The 21,736-nt window shown below is 44.1% G+C and overlaps 1 protein-coding gene across 1 annotated transcript; it reads left to right on the plus strand.

The window, feature by feature from the left end:
• The first annotated feature begins 223 nt into the window (after positions 1 to 223).
• Positions 224 to 20,864, plus strand: ATIC (5-aminoimidazole-4-carboxamide ribonucleotide formyltransferase/IMP cyclohydrolase). Its single transcript, XM_080932873.1, has 16 exons — positions 224 to 331; positions 550 to 676; positions 2,330 to 2,406; positions 4,004 to 4,070; positions 6,970 to 7,058; positions 7,580 to 7,731; positions 8,009 to 8,165; positions 11,371 to 11,496; positions 12,456 to 12,563; positions 13,340 to 13,425; positions 14,213 to 14,302; positions 14,992 to 15,120; positions 17,595 to 17,687; positions 18,165 to 18,347; positions 19,303 to 19,458; positions 20,064 to 20,864. Exons 1-16 carry the CDS (start codon positions 313 to 315, stop codon positions 20,181 to 20,183), a joined length of 1,779 nt encoding a protein of 592 aa, XP_080788999.1. The 5' UTR covers positions 224 to 312; the 3' UTR covers positions 20,184 to 20,864.
• The last annotated feature ends 872 nt before the right edge of the window (positions 20,865 to 21,736 follow it).

Here is a 21,736-nt window from a genome sequence, read left to right on the forward strand (position 1 = left end):
CGGTACTCCAGCCTCCGCCACCACACCTCCAGGGACCTCCGCAGCAGCCCAGACACCCGCGAGGGCGGGTCGCCACGCCCAGATCTCAGGTTCTAAACCAGAAAGCCCGGGGCCACAGATCCCCGCGTCCCGAGTTAGCAGCAGCCCCGCCCAGCGACGCCTTCCGCCCTAGGCTGCAGCTCACTGGAGGAGGGGGCGGGACCTCTGGTCACGTGGGACTAGCACGCCCCGCCCACCGCTTCCTGAACCGCGGGGTCTTACCTACGCACGTGGTCTATCAATCTCCTGACTCCGCGACCCAGCGCTGCAGCCATGGCTTCCTCGCAGCTTGGTGAGCCCCTCGCGGTGTATCCCAGGGGTCCTGCCTGCAGTCCCCCATGCAACTAGCCGCTGGCCGGGCTGGGGAGGCCCCGGCCGGGCCTGCAGGCCGGGTACCCTCAGTGCTGGGCCCTGGGCCTGCTATCGCATGAGTTCTCCCCCTCCCAACCCCAGACCCGGAAGAACGCGGTGCCAGAGGCCGCGAGTAATGAGACATGTCTTCTATTTCAGCCCTGTTCAGTGTGTCTGACAAAACTGGCCTCGTGGAATTTGCCAGAAACCTCGCGTCTCTTGGTTTGAGTCTGGTAGCTTCCGGAGGCACGGCAAAAGCGATCAGGGATGCTGGCCTGGCAGTCAGGTAAGGTCGTAGATAGTGTTAAAAAGGTAAGTCCAGGGCGAAAAACGTTGTGACCATATTCATCAGGAAGCCATGTAATCTGTGCACTGACAAAAAACACCTTCCCAGTAATGCTGTGGAAAAGAAAACTCAGAGGTAGATGTGGGGCTAGAACCAGGGATCCTTGAGTTTCAGAAACTTAGCATCCAGCCACTGTTTTCAAACAAATGAACTTAGGTGGGCCATTTGTCATGCAGAATAAACATGAATGTTCAGGTTCCGTGGCCTGGCTTTAACTAGTTGCTCAGTTAGACTGTAACATTTTTGAAGACTTCTATCTGCCTCTTCCTGTAGCACCCATCAGATAGTACAAGTCAGTGGCTCACTCGCATGCTCCTTGTGTGGCTAGAGGGGAAGGGATTGACAAGAGATCTCAGGAGATGATCCTGGAGGACTGGGAGGCAGAGAAGGAAAAACACCCCTGGATAGTAAGTTCACACACTAATGAAAGACCTGTCTTTGTTGCCATAATAATTCTTGGCCTGTGGATAATCCCTGTAGAGGTAAAGTATTCGCCTCTTCATAACTCTTTGTGGGAGCAATGCATAACCCCTGTACATTTGACATCTTCAAACAGCAAGAATGCCTTTATTATTGAATAGATGTTTTCATTGGAGTCTCTTGGGGACTCTTAGGGGTCAGGAGCATCAGGGACAGCAGACAAGTGTCTCCTGTGAGGTAGAGTTGAGTTCTGTGGGCCATTGTTGCTGTGGCATATCAGAGGAAGTATGAGGAGTCCTTGAATTGTGTATCACCTCATTTAAATGTTTATCATTTGGTCATTCATATTTCCATGCCACTGACCAATGTTTGCTTGCCTCTGTTAACGGCTTTTTAATCTATTCTTTTGGTGGTACAGAAAACTGACCAGTCTCCAGTCCACAGCTAGTCCATACCCCTACCTCATTTTTTATTTTTTGCTTCAGAAACTTTTAAAACTTAGAGAGCCAGAGTCTCTCTGTAGGTTGCCCAGGCTGGCCTTGAACTTGTGGTCCTCCTGCTTCAGCCTCCTTGAGTGAGTGATGGATTGTGCATATCTCTTAAAAATTAGGAACATATCCTGTTAAAGTGTTTTGTTTATGTAGGTCCTTGTGCATGGAAGACAAATTTCTAGTCCAAAGATATTTTTAAATGTTTTTGTTGTTGCTGCTAAATTCTCTGTAAATGATTCTCTGTAGGATTTATTTATTTGTTTTGTTTACTTGCTCTTGGTTTTTCAGGGCAGGGCTTCCCTTTGTAGTCCTGGCTGTCCTGGAACTTCATAGACCAGGCTGGCCTTGAACTCTCAGAGATCCACCTGCCTCTGCCTCCTGAATGATGGGATTAAAGGCACGTGCCACCACTGCCCTTGAACTTGTTTCTTAATTAACGGTTATTAAGTGTCTGGACATCATAAAGCCGGTGCTTTAACTTAATTGATTTTTCAAAACATATCGTTTAGAAAATATAGCATTTTGTAATATAGGAATAAAATTTAGGAAATCCAGCATCGTGAAAAATTTTTAAGTTTTGCTTAAGTTGGACTTGAAATTTTTTCTCTTGTAGACTTGGTGAGAGATGCTTTGAGTCCTGGGAAGGGATAATTCAGTAACTGTTTCCTTACTCTGTTTCCAGAGATGTGTCTGAGCTAACAGGGTTCCCAGAAATGTTAGGGGGGCGAGTGAAGACCTTGCATCCTGCTGTCCATGCTGGTAAGTGGTTGAAAATTGTAAACTTTCACTTTGTAACAGATATTTTAGTTCATAGTTTCAAAGGATACAGGAAGAAGAAATAAATCATAAGCCCCAAAACAGTGTTTTAAAAAGTATATTTCTCCTATGGATCCCTTTAAAATCTACCTCCTCTCTACAGAACAGGTTCAGATTGTTTTTCTCCATTGCTTTTGATCTTGACCTACTAAGTTTCTATGTACAGTCTGGTTGTAAGCTTCCGAAGTAGCTCACACTTGGAATCCAGCGTTACACTGTAACGGTTTCTCAAAGGAAACAATTCATTTCTTCTGGCATTGCAAACCCTCTAAGCAGTAATAGCCGTAGGAAGTGTATTTCTGCATTGCAACTTGCAAGAAAACTTGTAAAGAAAGACCAGGAAGAAAGTTAGTGCTGGAGAGCTGGCTGGGCCTTAGCAGTGGAGAGCACCAGCTGCTCTGCAGAGGACCCAGGTTCAGTTCCTTGCACCTACATTCCTGTCCAAAACCCTCTGAGACTCCACTTGCAGGGGGTCAAATTCTTTTGACCTCCTTGGGCACTAGGCATGGGTGATACACATGCTGATAGACGAGCCAAACAATCATACACATAATTGAAAAGGAAAATAGGAAAGGAAAGGGAAAAGACTGAAAAGCTAAGGATTATCAGTCAAGACATTAGCTATCAGTTATGAAAATGTAGATTGGAAGACTGGCAGATTATGTACCAAAAAAAAAAATCCTTTTACAGTTTTTGGGGTTTGGGGTTTTGTTTTGCATAAGAAAAGGGAATTAGCTCATTTTGGGTTTTTTTGTTTTGTTTTGTTTTGTTTTTTGAGAGTCTCACTCTGAGGCCAGACTAGCCTAGAATCTGCTGTCTGGAACTCTTGGCCTCTTAATGCTGGGATCAGAGGTATGGGCCCAGTGAGGATTAGGTATTGAGGAAAAGGGTGAGTTTGTTTGCTTTGCTTATGGGGGTAAGGTTTGTCCATGTAGCCTGCTTGTCCTGGAACTGTAGACCAGGCTGGTCCCGAATCACAAAGATCTGCTTGCCTCTGCCTCCTGAGTGCTAGGATTAAAGGTATGCATGGCCACGCCCAGCTTGTTTAATTTTAATGAAATAAGGTCTTAGTGTATAATTCAGGCTTGCTGGTAAACCTGCTATATCCTGCCTTACCTGTGCCTGAAGTATAGGCCTGCAATACTGTGTCTGTTGGTAAATGTCTTCATTTTGTTTATTTGCTTCAGAGTGTGTAATGTCCTTTAAGAATATTGGGTGCTTGGCACTTTTGCACAGATGTGTAACCTTAATACTTGGAAGGCTGAGACCAGACTGGAGGGTCGGTTGAGCTCTGGAATGTGTGTAAGACCATCCTGGTCAATATAGTAAGGACCTGTCTTTCATGCGGTGGTGTGTGCCTTTCATCCCAATGCTCCAGACACAGGCAGGTAGATCTCTTGAGTTGGAAGCCAGCCAGCACTTTATAGTGAGACCATTTCTCAGGGAAAAGGATATTAAGAGACGTCCCTTGTGAGTGGTGGGACTCCAGTATGAGCCTGCATCTCTGACCTTAGCATGTCCTGTCCCCTTGTAACATTAGGAATCCTGGCACGCAATATTCCAGAAGATGCTGCTGACATGGCCAGGCTTGATTTCAACCTTATAAGGTAAAATGTTTGAATGAGTTAAACACCAAAGATGAGTGATGCTAAACCTGATGTCTTCTCCCACCCTCTCTATGGAAACACTGTATTCTATGTAATATTTGTTATGTATGAGCATTTTAATTTTGCCAGACTTGTATTTCCAAACTGTGTAACATAACAAACGTAACGTTATAACAACCTTGGCTTTGCTAATTGTTTATTTAGAGCAAACTTCCTCCCTCCCAATTAGACCCTTGGCCCGATTTCTTGTTTTTCAAAAGTTGAGATTAAATTTCGCTGCATTACAACCAACAAAGATATTATGTCCTTTAAACATACAGAGCAGCTTTATTGAGGTGTGGCTTATGTGTTATACAGTCCATCCTATTAAGAAGCTGCAGTTTGATGCTTACATTCAAAAGACGTGGAAGCATCACAACATTCACTGTTAGAACAGTGTCTCCCGTCTGTACCTCCCCCCAGAAGCCCCTGTACCCAGCAGTTGGTTACTGATTCCTCCTGACTCTTACGTTGTGTAGTTGTTTCCTTCTCGGTGGTCATTTGACCATCCCAAGTTTTGATAGCTTGAGCTTTGGATGTCATGCCCTAAAGCACCTCATCATGGTGGTGAAGAAGGTTATTTTTTTGCCAGTGATTTTGTTGTTTGTAATTAGACTTGCTTGTTTGTATTTTGACAGACTCTGAGTGTGTGGCTGAACCCCCACCTTTCTACCTTAACCTCCCAAATGCTGGGGTTACCAGGCTCTGCCATTTTTACACCCAGCTCTGTTGACTGATTTAAGGTTTATGTTGTGTGAGACAGAGGTCTGGGAATGGGGCTGTCCCCTTGTCCCCTTGTCCCAGCATCATCTGTCAGAGCTGCTTGTTCTTTCAGTGTGGTCCAGCATCCTAGGTCTATACCACTGCACACCACTGAAGTAGATTTGGAGTACAAGTTGAAGTAGAGGGCCCTGGGTCCTCCCGTTCCATTTTTATTATGCAAAGCCATTCAGGGACACTTGGTGTTGGGGATCGCAACACTTAGGAAAGGCATTGGACTTCTAAAGGGTCTGTGTATACCCAGGGAATAATTGTCACCTCAGAAGTCTTCCAACTCATGGGTGTGAGATTCTTTTCCCTTTTTGAAAAACATTAATTTTCTTTAGTTCCTCTCAACATTGTTTTGTGTTTCAGTGTGTCAGTTTGACACTTTTGTAATTTTGTTTCAATATTTGATTGGCCTTAATATTTTCATTTCTGCATTGTTTTCTTAATTTCCTGTCCTGATTGTTGTTTGCTAATGTGTATTATTACAATCGATTTTTGTGTATTGATCACACATCCTGCAGTCTTGCGGGGCTCATTCATTAAAGCTGATAGGGTTTCTTAACAGCTTTGGACTTCCTCTATTTGAACACCAGTTCACGTGTGTCCAACCTTGATGCCTTCCCTTTAGTTCTCTTTATATATTTCTTTGGCTGAAACACAGCAAAATATTGACTAGAAAGGGTGAGTAGTGAACATTCTTATTTCTGAATCTTAGGAAAATGTTGGTTTTAAGGTATCAATAAACATGATGTTAGATTTTATTGTATTTTATGTTGAGATGCTCTACATTCTGAATTTATTGATCTCTTTTAAAATTATAGATAAATGGGGAAATTTTCACACTTTGTGCATCACGTAATCCTGTAGCTTTTGTTTTCTGTTAATATTACAATTATTTTTTTTAAGATCTTTATTTATGGCTCAAATATGATGTGGTGGCCATGGGAGGACGCCTACAGGAGTTGGTTCTCTCCTTCCATGTGGATTCTGGGTGTCAATCTTGCCGCAAGCACCCTAATTTCCTGAGCCATCTTGCCAGTCCCTAATTTTTAGGTACTAAGTTAACCTACCTTGCTGGGATGATGTCCTGCTTGGCTGTGGTATGCCATTTTCTATTTTCTGGGCTAGACTTACAAGTTAGCTTTTGTGTCATTTTATATTAGAAGCAGCAGCCTGGTCGTTTCTTGTGATGTGTTTGTCCAATGTTGGAATCAGGATAATGGCCCTAATCCGTCACCTTTTCTGTGGTACTGGCTTACACTGTGGTCCGCGGGTGAATATTTATGACCTCTCTGAAAACAAGACAAGTTTGTACCTTTAGAATGCTAAGTGTTTCCATTATTTATACAACCACCTGGGGAAATAGTGGAAAAGTATATACCCTAGGTAAACATCACAGTCTAAAATGAGATTTTTCTGTACTCTTGTGATTTTGATTTCTTAAAATATATTTTTGAAGTGGGGGTGAGTTTAACTATGTAGCCCAGGTTAACCTCAAACTCCCAAGTTCTCTGAATGCTGGGTTTACTACCATTCTCAGCCAAAAAGCAAACTTTGAAATTTGAATGATTTAATAATGATAATGAGCTCAAGCTAACCGACCCTCATGTTTGAAGCGTGGTCTGGGAGTAACAGCTCAGAGTAGCAAGCATCAGCCTTGTAGGGTCTGGGAAGGATGGTCTGTGGGTACCATATTTAGAGCATGTGCTGATTCTAAGTGGCTCAGCAGTTAGGAGACTTGCTGTTCTTCTAGTAGAGGACCTAGGCAGATTCCAGCAACTCACTGCAGTTTATTTATGACTTTGGTATATCCTCTCTGGCTTCCATGGGCACTCCGTGCTTGTACACACACACACACACACACACACACACACACACACACACACACACACACACACACACACACACACACGTGCAGGCAGCTCCTCATACACATGAAAACAATCTTTAAGAAAAGAATTTGGAGTTGTCAGGGCTTACACCTGTGTTTCTAGTTCTTCTCGGGTTCTAATCACATCTGTGATAACTTTTCCTAAATAGTTGTAAATGATGAAGCCTTCGTGTTTGAATGACAGCTACTTTTCTTTGTCAGAGTTGTTGTCTGTAACCTGTACCCCTTCGTGAAGACTGTGGCTTCCCCAGATGTCACTGTTGAGGCAGCTGTCGAGCAAATTGATATTGGTAAGGCAAAAGAAACATTTCAAAACAGAGGGGTGGTTACATTCTCCTGATTTCGTTTTTATTTTTAATATAAGTACACTGCAGCTGTCCTCAGACACACCAGAAGAGGGCATCAGATCTCATTACAGATGGTTGTGAGCCACCATGTGGTTGCTGGGCATTGAACTCAGGACCTCTGGAAGGGCAGTCAGTGCTCTTAACCACTGAGCCATCTCTCCAGCTCTTGTTCATGTCTTTGGGTTTGCTACATTGCCTGGGTTGGCCTTGAACTCCACTTGTGGTAATCCTCCTGCCTCAGTCTCTAAGGTTCACAGATTTGATTATGTATTACCACTCAAAGCTCATGAAATATTTTATAAGCTACTTTTGTGAATGGAGGGTGGTTCATATGAGCTATTTTCCCCTTATTTTTTTAAGGCAAAAATTAAGGTAAAAATGTTATTCGTAGTTAGTTTATTTGAAAGAGAATTCTTCAGCTGATAGCAAAATGCCAAAGAAAAATAATGTTTTGTCCTTCAAAGGTGGCGTGACCTTACTGAGAGCTGCAGCCAAAAACCATGCTCGAGTGACAGTCGTCTGTGAGCCAGAGGACTATGCAGCGGTGGCTGCAGAGATGCAGGGCTCTGAGAGTCAGGACACCTCCCTGGAGACCAGGCGCCACTTGGCCTTGAAGGTGGGTGCACCTCTGTCACTGTAAATTGGTATCCACGTAGTCTAAATGTCAGTTCAAGTTCTGTTCAGTTCTGCTAAATATGGCGGCCTCCCACACTCTGCGGGGCCTTTCGTCCTTTCATTAAACACAGAGAAACCAAATATTAGGAAGTTTCTGTCAGACTCAAAGGCAGAAAGGTGAATTATGCAATTCGGTGTTAATTGGGATGTGTTGAGGGGGTGGCTAAGGTGTTCTTGGGAAGCATTCCTAGTACCTCACAAAACACAACCTTTTCTAGGCATTCACCCATACCGCTCAATATGATGAAGCCATTTCAGATTACTTCAGGAAACAGTACAGTAAAGGAATTTCTCAGATGCCCCTGAGGTATGGGATGAACCCCCATCAGACTCCTGCCCAGCTGTACACACTGAAGCCCAAGCTCCCCATCACAGGTAAAGTATGAGAGGTACCTGTTGTGTACACACCTGGCTTTCGTTGTGTCCTATCTGAAGTTAACTCCCATTCAGAATGTCACGGTAAATTACTCGCAGGCCTCACAACCGTCCAGAACTGAGGTGCAGGCAATGTCAGAGGCGCAGCTGCCGCACTGCCTGGCAAACCGCCGGCCCCAGGTCGTAGGCCAAGCCACCTTTGAGACGACAGTGTTTTGGAAGACTTGAGGAGCAGACCAAGCCTGTGGTGCTTCTATAATTATTAGTTGGGGCAGTGAAGAAAGCAGCAGAGGAAACTCTGTGTTTTGGGGGGTTGAGAGCCACTATCTGTTTAGCAGATGTTACAACAAGTGTTTTCGTTGTTGGGCCTAAAAGGCCAGTTGCTGTGGGCCACCGTAGAAGTGTGAAGTTAACTAACTTTGACAGGCCAGAGTAAAGGTTCAGCCGCAGAGGTACCTGCTGTGCTAGATGACGAGTCCAGTCCTGGGTCAGAGTTATCCATATTCACGCCTCTTCCCCACACAGGTCTTCCTTTAATTTAAAAGAAAAAGAAATGACAATGATGGGTATTGTTTGAACTGAGAATTAAAATTGTGCTTATGTTGTGTGACACTGTTCCTGGGGAAGTGGGAACATGTCTATTCACTCCAGAGAAGGGACCAGTGACAGACCAGAGTATAGATGCCACCAAAGTCAAACCTGGTGATCCAGTGGGGTTAATTGCAATTTTTTACAGGAATATTGGTGAGAGCTTATTTATAGGAGCAGAAATGATGCATAGATGGCTCACAAAACTGGGGCAACCCTTTAGGCTGCCCCACGGGTTTTAAAAGTGTCCTTTCCAGGTAGCTCAACTAGTCTGACAATGTCTTAGCAGTCTTTATAGCTTCTGTAGTAACCTAGTAAATCTGGTCTATTTCAGGGACTTCCTGGGCTTAACTACATTTGCTGTAGGGTCAGCTGTTTCACCTCCTTTTAAAGTCCTGTGTCCAAAATAGTGTTCTACCTCAAAGGGAATTGATGCATGGCATCTTGTAGCACATTAGAGGTATTTTCAGTGTTTTGCCCTGTTTTGTTCTCCTGAGAGGAGTCAGGGGAAGGGCAGAGGAGAGCTCTGGGTGTGCAGCCCTAGAATGATAGGAGCGCCTGTGCATGGTGACAGCCAGGACAGCTTCATTCACACTCAGGGCAAGCCGCCCTGGTCCATGGGTTGCTGTTGGGAAGCAGCCGTTTCCCTGTTGGCTTCTTTTCTTCCTGTCTCAGCCCAGGGGGCTGGGGAGAGCAGGGTAGGACTTTGAAGATTACAGTCTCTCCTCTTTCTCCTCCCATCCAGGGATCTGTGGTTCTGTCCCTGCTCTGCCTCAGGCACATCCTGTACCTGACAGTACATAATAAATCTCAGTCACCCCAGAGTCTCTCTGACTACACTAAGCAACTTCTGCCCCCTTCCTTAGGCTTTCTGTTCTACACAACAGTGTAGTCATAACAGTGTGCGTCAGGCAGTGCCTCCCACTTAGGACTCTCTTCCCTGGTCCTCCTTGCTCCTCAGGTACTTACCTTGCAGTCTCCATTCCTGCTGCTCTTTATGGTCCTGACTACCTTTTTTAGGTCTCAGTAGCTCTGGTCCTCCTTTGTCACCTCACCCAGCTTTACTGGGGTGACAGCCCCTGATGCAAAGACTGCTACTGAATTTCGAGTCTGCATTTTGCATTTTTATAAGAATTTTCAGGGCTGGGCCTGTACTCTGGGAAGCTCTGTGTTCTACCCTCAACGCTGAAAGACAGTGTGAGTCTTCATTGTTGCTTATGTGTGTTGTGCCCCTTATGGGTGCTTCATCCTTGTGAAAGGGAGGAGGTCCCAGGAATGGAAACAGCAGCTTCTTAAAGAGATACATTCAGGATTTCTCCTGAACGTACACTTACTTTTACAACAGAAAACAGTATTTTGCCTTTTTGTGTGGTTTGAATGTTTGGTAATTAGAGTGTACATGCCTGTTTGTCTGGAACAAAGCTGAATCAAAGAATAAAGATGGAATTGTGTATATATTTGATTTTTGTCTTGTTTGTTGTTTTTTGCTTTCTTCCGACTGTAGGTGAGACAGTGCCCATTTGTTTCATCTAATAGACAGGGCATTCTCTTTCTGTTACGTCTGATCAGTTACTAGTACCTGTGAGGAGAACTGTTACTCTGGGGGGTGTTTAGACATGACTGTTCCTCTGCCCACTTCCCACAGGTGGGAGCAGCAGAAGGGAGCTGAGCTAATGCTCTCTGGTCTGCTTTGCTTGCTCTGTGCCTCATAAGGTGTCTCAGCTTAGTGCGTCCCACCGACTTCCTTTCTTCTGAGCATTTAAGTTCCATGGATATGCTGTGGTTTGCTTTCTGCTGGGGGTACTTGTTTTGAGGCAGGATCTCCTCTCCCATCCCATTCTGCTCTGCTGCACTTGCAGTCTGTCTGTCTGTCCTTTGGTAACGGGTTTTCCTTTATGGAAATGGAACGCTATGGAGTCCAGACTGACTTTGAACTTGGAGAGACTCATATGCCTATGCCTCTTGAATGCTGGAATTAAATGCCAGCACCACCATGCCCAGCCTGCAGCTTCTGTTGCATCCAGTCTAAAAGTTGAAAACACCACTGTTTTTGTCACAGTGGTTAGGGTTTGTCTGTGTTAGTTGAAAGGTTTATGATTTATGATATACCCTGTCACTGTATTTTCATAAATATTTCATCTTTTCACATGAATGTAGCTGATACCTGGTTTTGTCGTTGCTGCTGAGTCTCTAGCTGTTGTATTTACCCTGCAGGGCTGGGGTGGGGGGGTGTGCTTCTTTGACGATGACTCAAGTGCTCTGCACCTTGAAGTTGGGTTGCTAATACGTTTGCAGATACCTATTTACCTTTTGATTAGATTTTCTTTTGGGGGGGGTGAAGGTGGGGGAATGGTTCTCGAAGATCTTATTATATAACCCTAACTATCCTAGAACTCGATCGGTAGACCTTGAACTCCTAGCTAACCATCTGTTTCTGTCTTCCCAAGTGCTGGAACTAAAGGTGTACACCACCCCCCAGCCTTTGATAACTTTAGTGACTTCTGGCTAAAATCACAGGCAGGTTGTATAGCCTAGATATGTTCCTTTCAAGGGAGTGTACTTATACGTGGCCTTTCTGAACCTGCTTGTTAATGTGTATGTGTGTTCTCCTGTGTAGTTCTCAACGGAGCCCCAGGATTCATAAACTTGTGTGATGCTTTGAATGCTTGGCAGCTGGTGACAGAACTGAGGGGAGCAGTTGACATTCCAGCCGCAGCTTCTTTCAAACATGTCAGCCCAGCAGGTGAGGAAAGCTTCCAGAATGCCCTAGAATGCTGGAGGCTTAGGAGTTTCAATGCCAGTCAGACAGTCTGGGACATCATCGGCCACTTTTGGGATGTCTGTTGATAGTACCAGTAGAGTCATAGAAACCGTGGTAACATAATCCATATACACATAATTCTGTATCATAATCCATATACACATAATTCTGTGACATAGTTCTGTCCCTGGCAGAGAGCAGTTGCACTATTGGCTCTTGTCATTCTGAAAGTTTTGGAATGACAGTGAAGTGAGATATCTCATAGAACCAGGGAACCGCTGTTCCCTGTGGAACTGTGACTCAGTAAACATGCAGATTGTGCATGTAATGTTCTACGGCGTATACTCTCAGGTCCTTAAGTCCACCCACAATTCCATAATCCGTGTCACAGGAGCTACCTGCATCTCGCACATTGTTGGTATTTATCGGGCTCCAAAGTGCAGTGAGTGAGTAGAAATAAATGGGATGTGGCGCCAGGCAGAGTCGGCCATGCGGTGCCTGGCTGCTTGCGCCACAGCGTGAACCGTCTGTGGGGCTCTGCTTCCACGGCAAAGGGAAGATGCCACTGCCCCCAAATTGCGGTTTTGGTGTTGAATTAATCTCAGTGAGTAGTTTTTGTTTGTTTGAAAAATATAGGCTATGCCTTTAAAGATAGAGATTTTTTAAAAGTCATTTTGCTTTCTTTGTTTCTTGTGGTGCTGGGGATTGAACTCAGTCTTAGAACATGTTTTACCACTGAGGTACACATCCAGCCCTTTAACAAAATATTTTCTGTGTGAATATTGGGAAGTAGCAATTTGAAGTTTCAGGTTTAAACAGTTGGCGTGTGCATGGTGGTAAGGGGTGCCCAGTCAGCGCTTTACCTTGGGAGGCTGGGGTGCTTGGCCACTGCTTTTCCTGCCTAACATAGGCTGGCCCTACTTTCTCATTTTCTTTGCCAGGTGCTGCTGTTGGGGTTCCCCTGAGTGAGGACGAGGCCAGAGTCTGCATGGTCTATGACCTCTATCCGACACTCACTCCCCTGGCCACTGCGTATGCAAGAGCAAGAGGTCAGATAAGAGATTTTTGTTGTTCTGAGGAAAAAGCGATGTTTTATACTTAATAGAGTAAAATAGTACTACCTGTGGCTTATAGGATTTAAATTTGTCTTTCACTGTTAGAAATTAATACTTGAGATGAGTCTATTCACAAAAATGTATGTTAGTATTTTTATGTCAAATGTAGAAACAAATGAGATTGATAACATTTTATTTTGGATTAGGTACTCAAATACATTTTTATTGTGAGGAAAAGTGCACAGTTATTCCAACTACTAAGTTTGATTTGATGTGCATTTTGTATGCTCAGAAATACAAGAGTTTTGTATAATGACCAGCACACACTAGTTCATGAAGGGTTCTGATAAAACTGCTACAGTTCATTAGTTATAGCCCTAGGCAGCAACTGTAGCCTTCTTAGTCCTTCCTGCCTCCTGCATCTATAAATGCAGACTGGATAGAGGCCACATGGCTTGCTTATTTTCAGTAGCTGATGCTGACCTAGAGCTAAGTGCTAATTTAGAAGGTAAAAGTAATACATTCTTACCAATAGTTTGACTGATGGTGCTAACTGTAACAAGGTTAACTTTAAGGAAAGTATGTTTTGTTTCCCACATCACTGGTGCAGTATGCCCACCCACGTTATAGTAACAGTTTGGGGAAGCACATATCACATGCTATCATGTCTGTAAACCTGAAAGGATCTGAGAGGAAATACTCGATTTGATCGGGTGAGTTTTTCTATGCAAGGTTGCTTTATGGCGAATCCCTTTAACTTTTATTTACAGGAGCTGATAGGATGTCTTCATTTGGTGACTTTGTTGCATTATCTGACATTTGTGATGTTCCAACTGCAAAAATTATCTCCAGAGAGGTGAGTAGAGGTTCCGGTATCTTGATCCATATGTAGCCGAATGACTTGTCCCTAGGCTTCATTGACACCATAGCCTGCAGTGGTAATGTTTGTTCCAGCTGTTTGCCGTGTAGGACACTGAGACATGTATACAACACAAATCCTTGACTTTTTGTTAATTTTGAGATTTAGTTTCAGTTGGGTGTTTGTCTTGATGTTTATTAATTCTTTAAATCCTCTGCTGGGTGTGCTTAATGCCCAAGTTCCCGTTGTTAAAGGAACATGAACGAGATGGGGTCCGAATGATGGATGGAGCAAGTGTGAAGGAAGCACTTGATGAACTAACACTCATCAGTTAGCAAGATCACATCTCCACATTAGTGCTGGGAGGCAGGGGGGAAGAGCTGGCTCCCAGAGGAAAGAGATACTGGTCCAGGAGGGTCTGTGGCAGGGTGCTGTCGGGTTACTTTAGTGATGCTTTTCTGTGGTCTTAAGCCATCCCAACCATGCTGGGCTGCCATGCCACTCATAGGCATGTCACTGAGACATGTGTCTCTAGTTGCAAGATGAGAGCTCTCTGGGATCTCATTCCTTTGTTTCGTGTTCTCTTGAGCCAGGCTGGAGTGTGCTCCTTCCTGCCGGCCTCAACCCCACTGCATGAGCAGAATAGTGTAAGAGGCTCGTTTGTTAGAGTGAGTCCTCCGTTTGTTCTTACTTAGAACTAAGATTAACCACAGGAAATAGGACCGGTCAGATTTATAAAATAAAATAATTTATAAAAATAAAAATTTAATTTAATTATTTGCAGGTGTCAGATGGTATTGTTGCCCCCGGATATGAAGAAGAAGCCTTGAAAATACTTTCTAAGAAGAAAAATGGAAACTACTGTGTTCTTCAGGTTGGTGCAGTTATATTGTCACCAAGAATGTGCTGAGACTTGAACCTGGGGTCCGTATGAATGTTAGACAGACTCTACCCCTGAGATGCCTCGGCTGGCCTTGAGCTAACTCACTTTGTAGCCAACACAGGTCTTGGCCGTCCAGTTCTCCAACATCAGCCTCCCAGATGAGCTGGAGTGTCAGGTGTGAGCTGCTACACCCAAACCCAGTTTTAACTTGTAGTTCAAATATTGGCCAGATTTCTTAGATTTTTGAGGAAGAAAGGGAAAATAGATTGTGAATGTTGTGCCTCGGCCTGCGTAGTGAGTCTGTTCTATCTGCCAACTGTAGAAAAGGCTGGAGGGGTGGTAATTTAGGATGAACATGCCAGTACTGTGATGGTCAGGGGTTGGGGACACATTGTACAGTGTCCATTCTGAGTGGTGTCATCACACATGCTCATGTGAGGAAATGATGTGACTAGAGAGTGAAGTCGTTCCTGTGCTAGTGTTTGGGCCTGTTCTCTGAGACAGTGTGGCTGTGTAGCTCAACTGTGACTAAACTTGGTCTCTAACCTGTAATCCTCCTGTCTCTGCTTCCAGGTACTGGGGTTACACGCATGCACCTTCTTACCCAGCAAAAACGAGTTTTTTGTGTGTGGAAAATTTGAGACTGTAGATATACTTAATTTTTTAAATTTGTGTCTCAGATGGACCAGTCCTACAAACCAGATGAAAATGAAGTTCGAACACTCTTTGGTCTTCGTTTAAGCCAGAAGAGAAATAATGGTGTCGTTGACAAGTCGCTATTTAGCAATATTGTCACCAAGAACAAAGATGTAAGTCTGAAAGTATCTGAACTAAAAGTTAATGACATGTCTGTCTTCAGTACATGTAAGCTTATCATTAAGGTCTGTCCATATTTATAATTGATAGATAGGCAAGCAGCTGGCTCATCTTTGAGTTGTCAGCTATGTCGGACACATTAGAAGCTTATGTGTATATGCACTTCACTAGAAATAAGTATCTTCAGTCATACCTAAGTAAGATTGTGTCTGCAACTGCATGAATTAGGTTACATGTTTTTCTGCACTGATAAATGTTGCCTTGCTTCAACCGGAGTGTGATCTGTGCACCTTGATGTTTAGTTCGTGTCCTTTGTCACCCTGCAGAAGAGGTATGTTCCTGGGATACTGATGATCTGGGGAAGATTATTACACACAGTATTCACATTCAGTCACAGTGCATTATGGGAGAGGACCATCCTCTGCTGTACAAATGACAGAATTGGGACAGAGAAGAGTTAAATCTGTCTAAAGTTACAAGATGGGGGGAATGATTTAGAGGTGTGCATATGTGGGTATGTGTGCACATGTGTGTGTTTTCGTATGTGCATGTGTGTTGGGACTGAACACAGGGTCTGACTTAGGCCTTAGTCCCTGAGGTATTGAGCCTTCAGTTTTGAAGGATGGTTTCCTGGTTTACCTGCTAATGTGCCTGGACTTTTTATTCAGTGCTGGGCACTGGGTGTGCAGATATTTTGAGAGTCTGTGTGGTGTTTTTTTCGCCCCAGAGAATTGATTATGCTCCTGGCAGGCAGGGGAAACAAGATGCTTATACCTTCTTGTGAAGGGGACTGAGCTGATCTGAACCAGGGCTTTGGCGTTTGAGAGGGACTGTCTGTGTTCCGATGTCCGCTGACCTTGCACTGCCCCAGCATCATGTAAGGCTTTGAAAGCCGCTGGCCTCTTACTCCCTTGAATGCTGCTTGGGAAATGTTTAGATTGTTGAGCTCATTGTTTTCCCTCTGGATCTTTGCTGCGGGCTTCTGGAGGGACACCGGTCTGCTTACAATTCGCCATTGTAGCTCAGGTGGAAGACAGAAGAGATCTGAAGTCTTCCCCTGTTTCCTTCCATCTACCCCACAGGCACTTCTCATAATCTTTGATCCAACTCAGGGTGCCAGCGGTGTATTTGAGTGGACTAACGGGCGACTAGCTTTCTACAAGTCAGCTTTGTACTTGTGGTCTCAAACAAATATGAAGAGTATATTAATATTATTAATATACCATATTGGAATACTAAATTCCATATATATATATAAACCTTTTTATTTATTCTCACTGCCACCCTCCCAGTCACCCTTCCCACAATTCTCCCTCCATCTCCCCCACAAAATATTTTAAGGCTAAGCTTTGAGTTTTGAGATTTAAGAAGTGTAGGTTCATATGCCGTTGTTGAGTTCTTTTATTCCATTTCACTTCTGCAGAGTAGAAACTTAATTTGAATTAAGCTTGACTTTTTGTTTATTTTCAAATTTTCATTGCATGGACTTATGATACTGTATAACATAAGGCCATTTTCATACAGTGTGTATTGTACTTAACCATATATTCTGTCTTTCTCCCCCTCCCTTTTTAGTCCTCCCCACTCTCTTCTTTTTTCCCTATAGACAGATTTTTCTTCTTTCATACTGCACTGTAGATTCATTTTATATGTCTGTATTCGGGAAGCACAAACAATAGAATATTGGTGTTTCTGAGAGTGGTTTAATTATTTACCTAATATGTTTATCCTCAATCACATCCATTTTTTCACAAGCAACAGAACTTCACTCCGTAGGCATCTTGTGTTCTTTTTGTAGCCAGTGTAATTGTCTGTAGCTGACACCCCTTCCCCTGCTTAGAGTGCACACTGCTTCACTGTTCTTGTTTCTAGTTTGTACCAAAGGTGACATTTTGGGGCTCTTACAGACTTAATGCTGAATGTTGGCTTAGAGTTTGCAAAATTTGTTTTTTTTTCAAGACTTTTTTTGTGTAGACCAGGGTGGCCTTGAACTCACAGAGATCCACCTGCCTCTGCCTGCCAAGTGCTAGAATTAAAAGCATGCACCACTTCCATCAGATGAAAAATATTCTTAAATAGCTTCTTAAAATGTTCTCAGCAAACTTTTCCGGAACAGCACACTGGTTATATGTACAGCAGCACACAACATATATGGAAATTAATTAGTTCTGATCCTGAATTTTATATCCTCATTTAAAGAAATTCCAACCAAAAATAATATTTGTCATTTTCAAATAAAGGCAGTGTTTCACATCATGGTGCTGAATGTTGTCATCAGTGTGAGGGTGGCACACGGGACTCTGCAGGTCACACTGCATCAGTCACAGATGTGCTCACATGCTTCAGTCTCAGTGTGGCTGTCAGTGAGGGACCTAACTGTAGTACAGGTCTGCTACCCTGTGTCTATAGCTTAGAATCAAAGAGATTTCCAGAGCCTGGTGAGACTTAGCCATCCTGTTTGTTTCAGCTGCCGGAGTCTGCTCTCAGAGACCTCATTGTCGCCACCATCGCTGTCAAGTATACTCAGTCTAACTCGGTGTGCTACGCCAAGGACGGGCAGGTAACCAAACTATTGGGACAAAGCAGTAGGCAAAAGCCCATCTGCCTTGGTGCCAGGAAAGGGAGATTTGCCAAGTTTCTCTTCCTGGTGTGTCAGTATTGACTCAGCACCCCGAAGACTTCAAGATCAGCCCAGGCCCAAGGGCCGCACTTGGTTACACTGATTTTTGCTTCAAGGGAGCTGCCTTGTGTGGGGTTAGTGAGACTGGTTTGCACGTACACCCACAAGTTACTGTTGGCTCCAAAGAGATTCCAGTGTGTGATTCAGAAGAGCCTTTCAGGATTTTGCTGGTTGCCAGCTATTAAGATTGTCAGTTCTAGTCACTAAATCCTTAAAGACTGTGGTCTCTGGTCCTTGAGCAGGATCTCCAAAGAGCTAGCAAAGTCACTCGGAGTGGAAGCTTCGGTACTGTCATCCTTTGAAAAGGAAATGTTGCTGGGAGAAGTGTTACTGATTACTACTGACCGTGTTCCTTAGGTTATTGGCATTGGAGCAGGACAGCAGTCTCGGATACACTGTACACGCCTTGCAGGTGATAAGGCAAACTCTTGGTGGCTTCGACACCATCCACGAGTGCTTTCCATGAAGTTTAAAGCCGGGGTGAAGAGAGCAGAAATCTCCAATGCCATTGATCAGTATGTGACCGACACCATTGGTGAGGTACGGACGGATTGAGTTCCCGGTGGACTCTGTTCTGGTAATCTTATTTATAAAAATAGTCTCTTTAAAGTAATCTTCCTAACTCCCTGTCAGCTTCACTGCTGCACCCTTTCTAAAACCACAAACCTCTAATTCCGGGGCAATGAACTTGGATTAATTCTGTTGGCCGGCACTCCCCTGCGGGCTATAATGTTATTGCAAGGACTGTTTCTCCGTCTCCCAGTATCTCCTCGCCTCACTGGAGGCTTACTACCTGGCAGTGCGTTAGACTTTAGTGGTACATGATCTAATAGCTGGTCACCAGGGGCTTTTTTCTCCTCCCATACTTTGGGCAAGCCGTTAGCAGCTCCATGTGGTTTTGGTACTTTTTTTGGTTGCTGTTATTGGGTTTGGTTTGATGTAAGATGATGGCTGTAGTGTAGGCTGACCCGTGAGTGTAGGATTGCCGGCATGCTCCACCACGCCCTGCAGAAGACCTTGCTAACTTATTACCCTTGTACTAGGGGTTACATTTCAGTATTCAGTTTGGTGACAAACATCCAAATAGTAAATATCATGGGTTGTTTTGATTTGCCTACAGCTGATTTAATAACTGAGACAGTTATCCATGTAGTTCATCTACACAAACGTCAGCTATTATCCAGTTCCTAGACTGGACATGAAGAATTATCTTAAATGGTTTGGTGGAGATATATAAAGTTACAGGCTTAACTTCCAGATTCAGGAACATGTTAGGTTTGAGATAAACAAAAGTACAGTAGAACCTCTTTGGCAATCTAAGAATGACCTTCCCTTAATGAAAGCATTTTTTGAAGAACACCAAAAATTTAGGAACCTGAATGTGTCTGGTTAGTGAGCAGCCACAGGAAGGTGCCCTGGTGGTTGCTGGGATTATACGTTCATTGAATTGAGCTGGAGGTGATGGTGGGCTCACTTTGCACCCCTGGCTCCCTAGGGTGAAGACCTGGTGAAATGGAAGGCGCTGTTTGAAGAGGTTCCCGAGTTACTCACTGAGGCAGAGAAGAAGGAATGGGTCGGCCAGCTGAGTGGCGTGTCTGTCAGCTCCGATGCCTTCTTCCCTTTCAGGGATAATGTAGACCGAGCTAAAAGGGTAAGCGAGAGTTGGTGTGTGCTGCGGACTCAGAGTTGTACAAATGATTTCAGGTTTCCCCGTAGAGGCTGGGAGAGGGTGTGCATAGAGCACTTGGAACAGTCGATGTCTGGCCTCAGTTTGAATTCCTAGAGCCAGAAAGAGAAACTACACTTCCTGTGTTTAACTTCTTAGGGTTGCATAGTAAAGCTGTGTCAACTTGACACAGATGGATTATTTTACTTTCCTGTGTGATGTAGGCAGAATCCAGGTTCCCTTGCTGAGCCTGAATATTTCATCATTAACTTATGCTTTTTTAAAGATATATTTTTATGCTTTACTTGCATGCACGTATGTATGTTGGTAGGTATGTGCACCAGCCTGGTGCTCAGGGAGGCCAGAAGAGGGCGCCAGAGGCCCCAGAACTGGGATTACAGATGGTTGTGAGTGCTGTGTTATGGGTGCTGAGAGCCAAGTTTAGATTCTTTGGAAAAGCAGCCAGTGCTCTAAGCCATTGAGTCCTCTTTCCTGCCTCTGCATTTTAGAGGGCAATTTTCGGGTTCCTCTAGGTGCTCACGTTATTGTACCTTGAGAGTCAATACTGGTTTTGGGGTTTTCCTCCGCAGAGTGGCGTGGCCTACATAGTTGCTCCATCCGGATCTACTGCTGACAAGATTGTGATCGAGGCGTGTGACGAACTGGGGATCATCTTGGCTCATACAGATCTCCGGCTCTTCCACCACTGACCTGAGCTGACATTGTTTTCCAGTGGTAGATAATCATGTGTGGGATCTCGAAAGTACCTCTTTTTAAAGAGAGTCATTTGTATCTTAGCATTTGGGTCTATGATTTTAGGTAGTGGGTCTTGCTTATTTGAAAGGTATGGCTTTCTAGCCTACGTACAACACCATGTGCAGGGGCTTGTTCCTGCACAACCTGAAAGCATCCATCCCTCCTGGAGCCAGCTTTCACGAAAAGTCCCTGTGAGACACCTAGGTGCAGGTAACCAAGAGAAGCCAAGCTGCCTTATAATGACCGCTCGCCCCAGGCTCCTTTCTTCGTGCCTCTCAGAAGCTTGGCTGTTTGCCTCCTTGACAGCAGCCAATTACCCTCTGGGAACCGGCTCCTTAGCAGGATCTGGATAATGCTGATGCTGCTCTTCCTTTGTCCAGAACTGCTTAAAACTCCGTTCACTGCGGAGTAACCTGTTTGCTACAAACCTGCAAACGGACCCAGTGTTCTAGAGCTTCCCACCCATAGTGAGCGGGTGTGAACTGTGTGCCAGGCACTGTGTAACTGGATCTGTGACCCTGCGTTATTCCTGACTGTTCACACAGGGTGCCTGAGGTCAGCTGTAACCTTTGGTCACTTAGCCTTAGGTTAGTTTTGCCTTCTCTCCACTCCTCTAAATAAATTTTAAAAAGGTTTTGTCCTTGTGATTATTTTGTTTCTTAGTCAAGGTTTCTCTGTAGCTCTTGCTGGTCTGGAATTTACAGAGATCCTCCTGCCTCTGAGTGCTGGAATTAAAAGTTACCACACCCAGCACAGAAAATTTTACAATAAACAGTCATCTTATAAGTTGTTTCTATGCTGGCTGATCTTTCAACTCTAGGAATGGCTCATTGAAACTAAATGGTCTTACATAATTCAGTGAATGTCTGTGGCTTCATAGGACAGAGATCCCTCAGCCTTGGTTTCTTGGATTGCTTGCTGCTATAGCGACAGTCCCTGCCTCTTTGAGGACACAAACCATCTTGTTCATGCTAACTGCCTGCCTTGTGAATGAGATGCCCTAGAAATGGAACTTCCTGTTCCAATCTCTGTCAACATTTGGCTTTCACCTGAGTCTTAATCTATCCACAGGGGCTTTGTGGATGATGTTCTGTTGCTGTCCTAGGGATCTGAACCCAGGCTAAGCAAGCATTCTACTACTGAGCTGTAATCTGAGACTCAAAGGAACTTGTTAATTTACCAACTCACAGGCACAGATACATACTGGTGGCCACAGCATTTCTTAATTTATTTTTAGTAGCAATAAATAGCAATTGCAGATTTTTGGCTCATAAATTATTAAATGTGCTGTCTTCCTTGAGTTATCTAGCTTGGCTGAAGGTGAACATAAAACTCTTAATTGGAACCATCATCTGCTTAGCCCTATATTGCCTCATTGTGCTTACACATCTAATTCTAGCCACTCCCCTTCTGAGTATTTAAACTATTGTGTCCTCAAACCTGGGAAGGTTGGTAGGATTCCAGCTTTCACATAGTCTTGTTACAAATAAAGATAGTGCTGGGTGGG

This window comes from Micromys minutus (assembly GCF_963924665.1).
Source record: "Micromys minutus genome assembly, chromosome: 19".
Classification (NCBI taxonomy): Eukaryota; Metazoa; Chordata; class Mammalia; order Rodentia; family Muridae; genus Micromys; species Micromys minutus.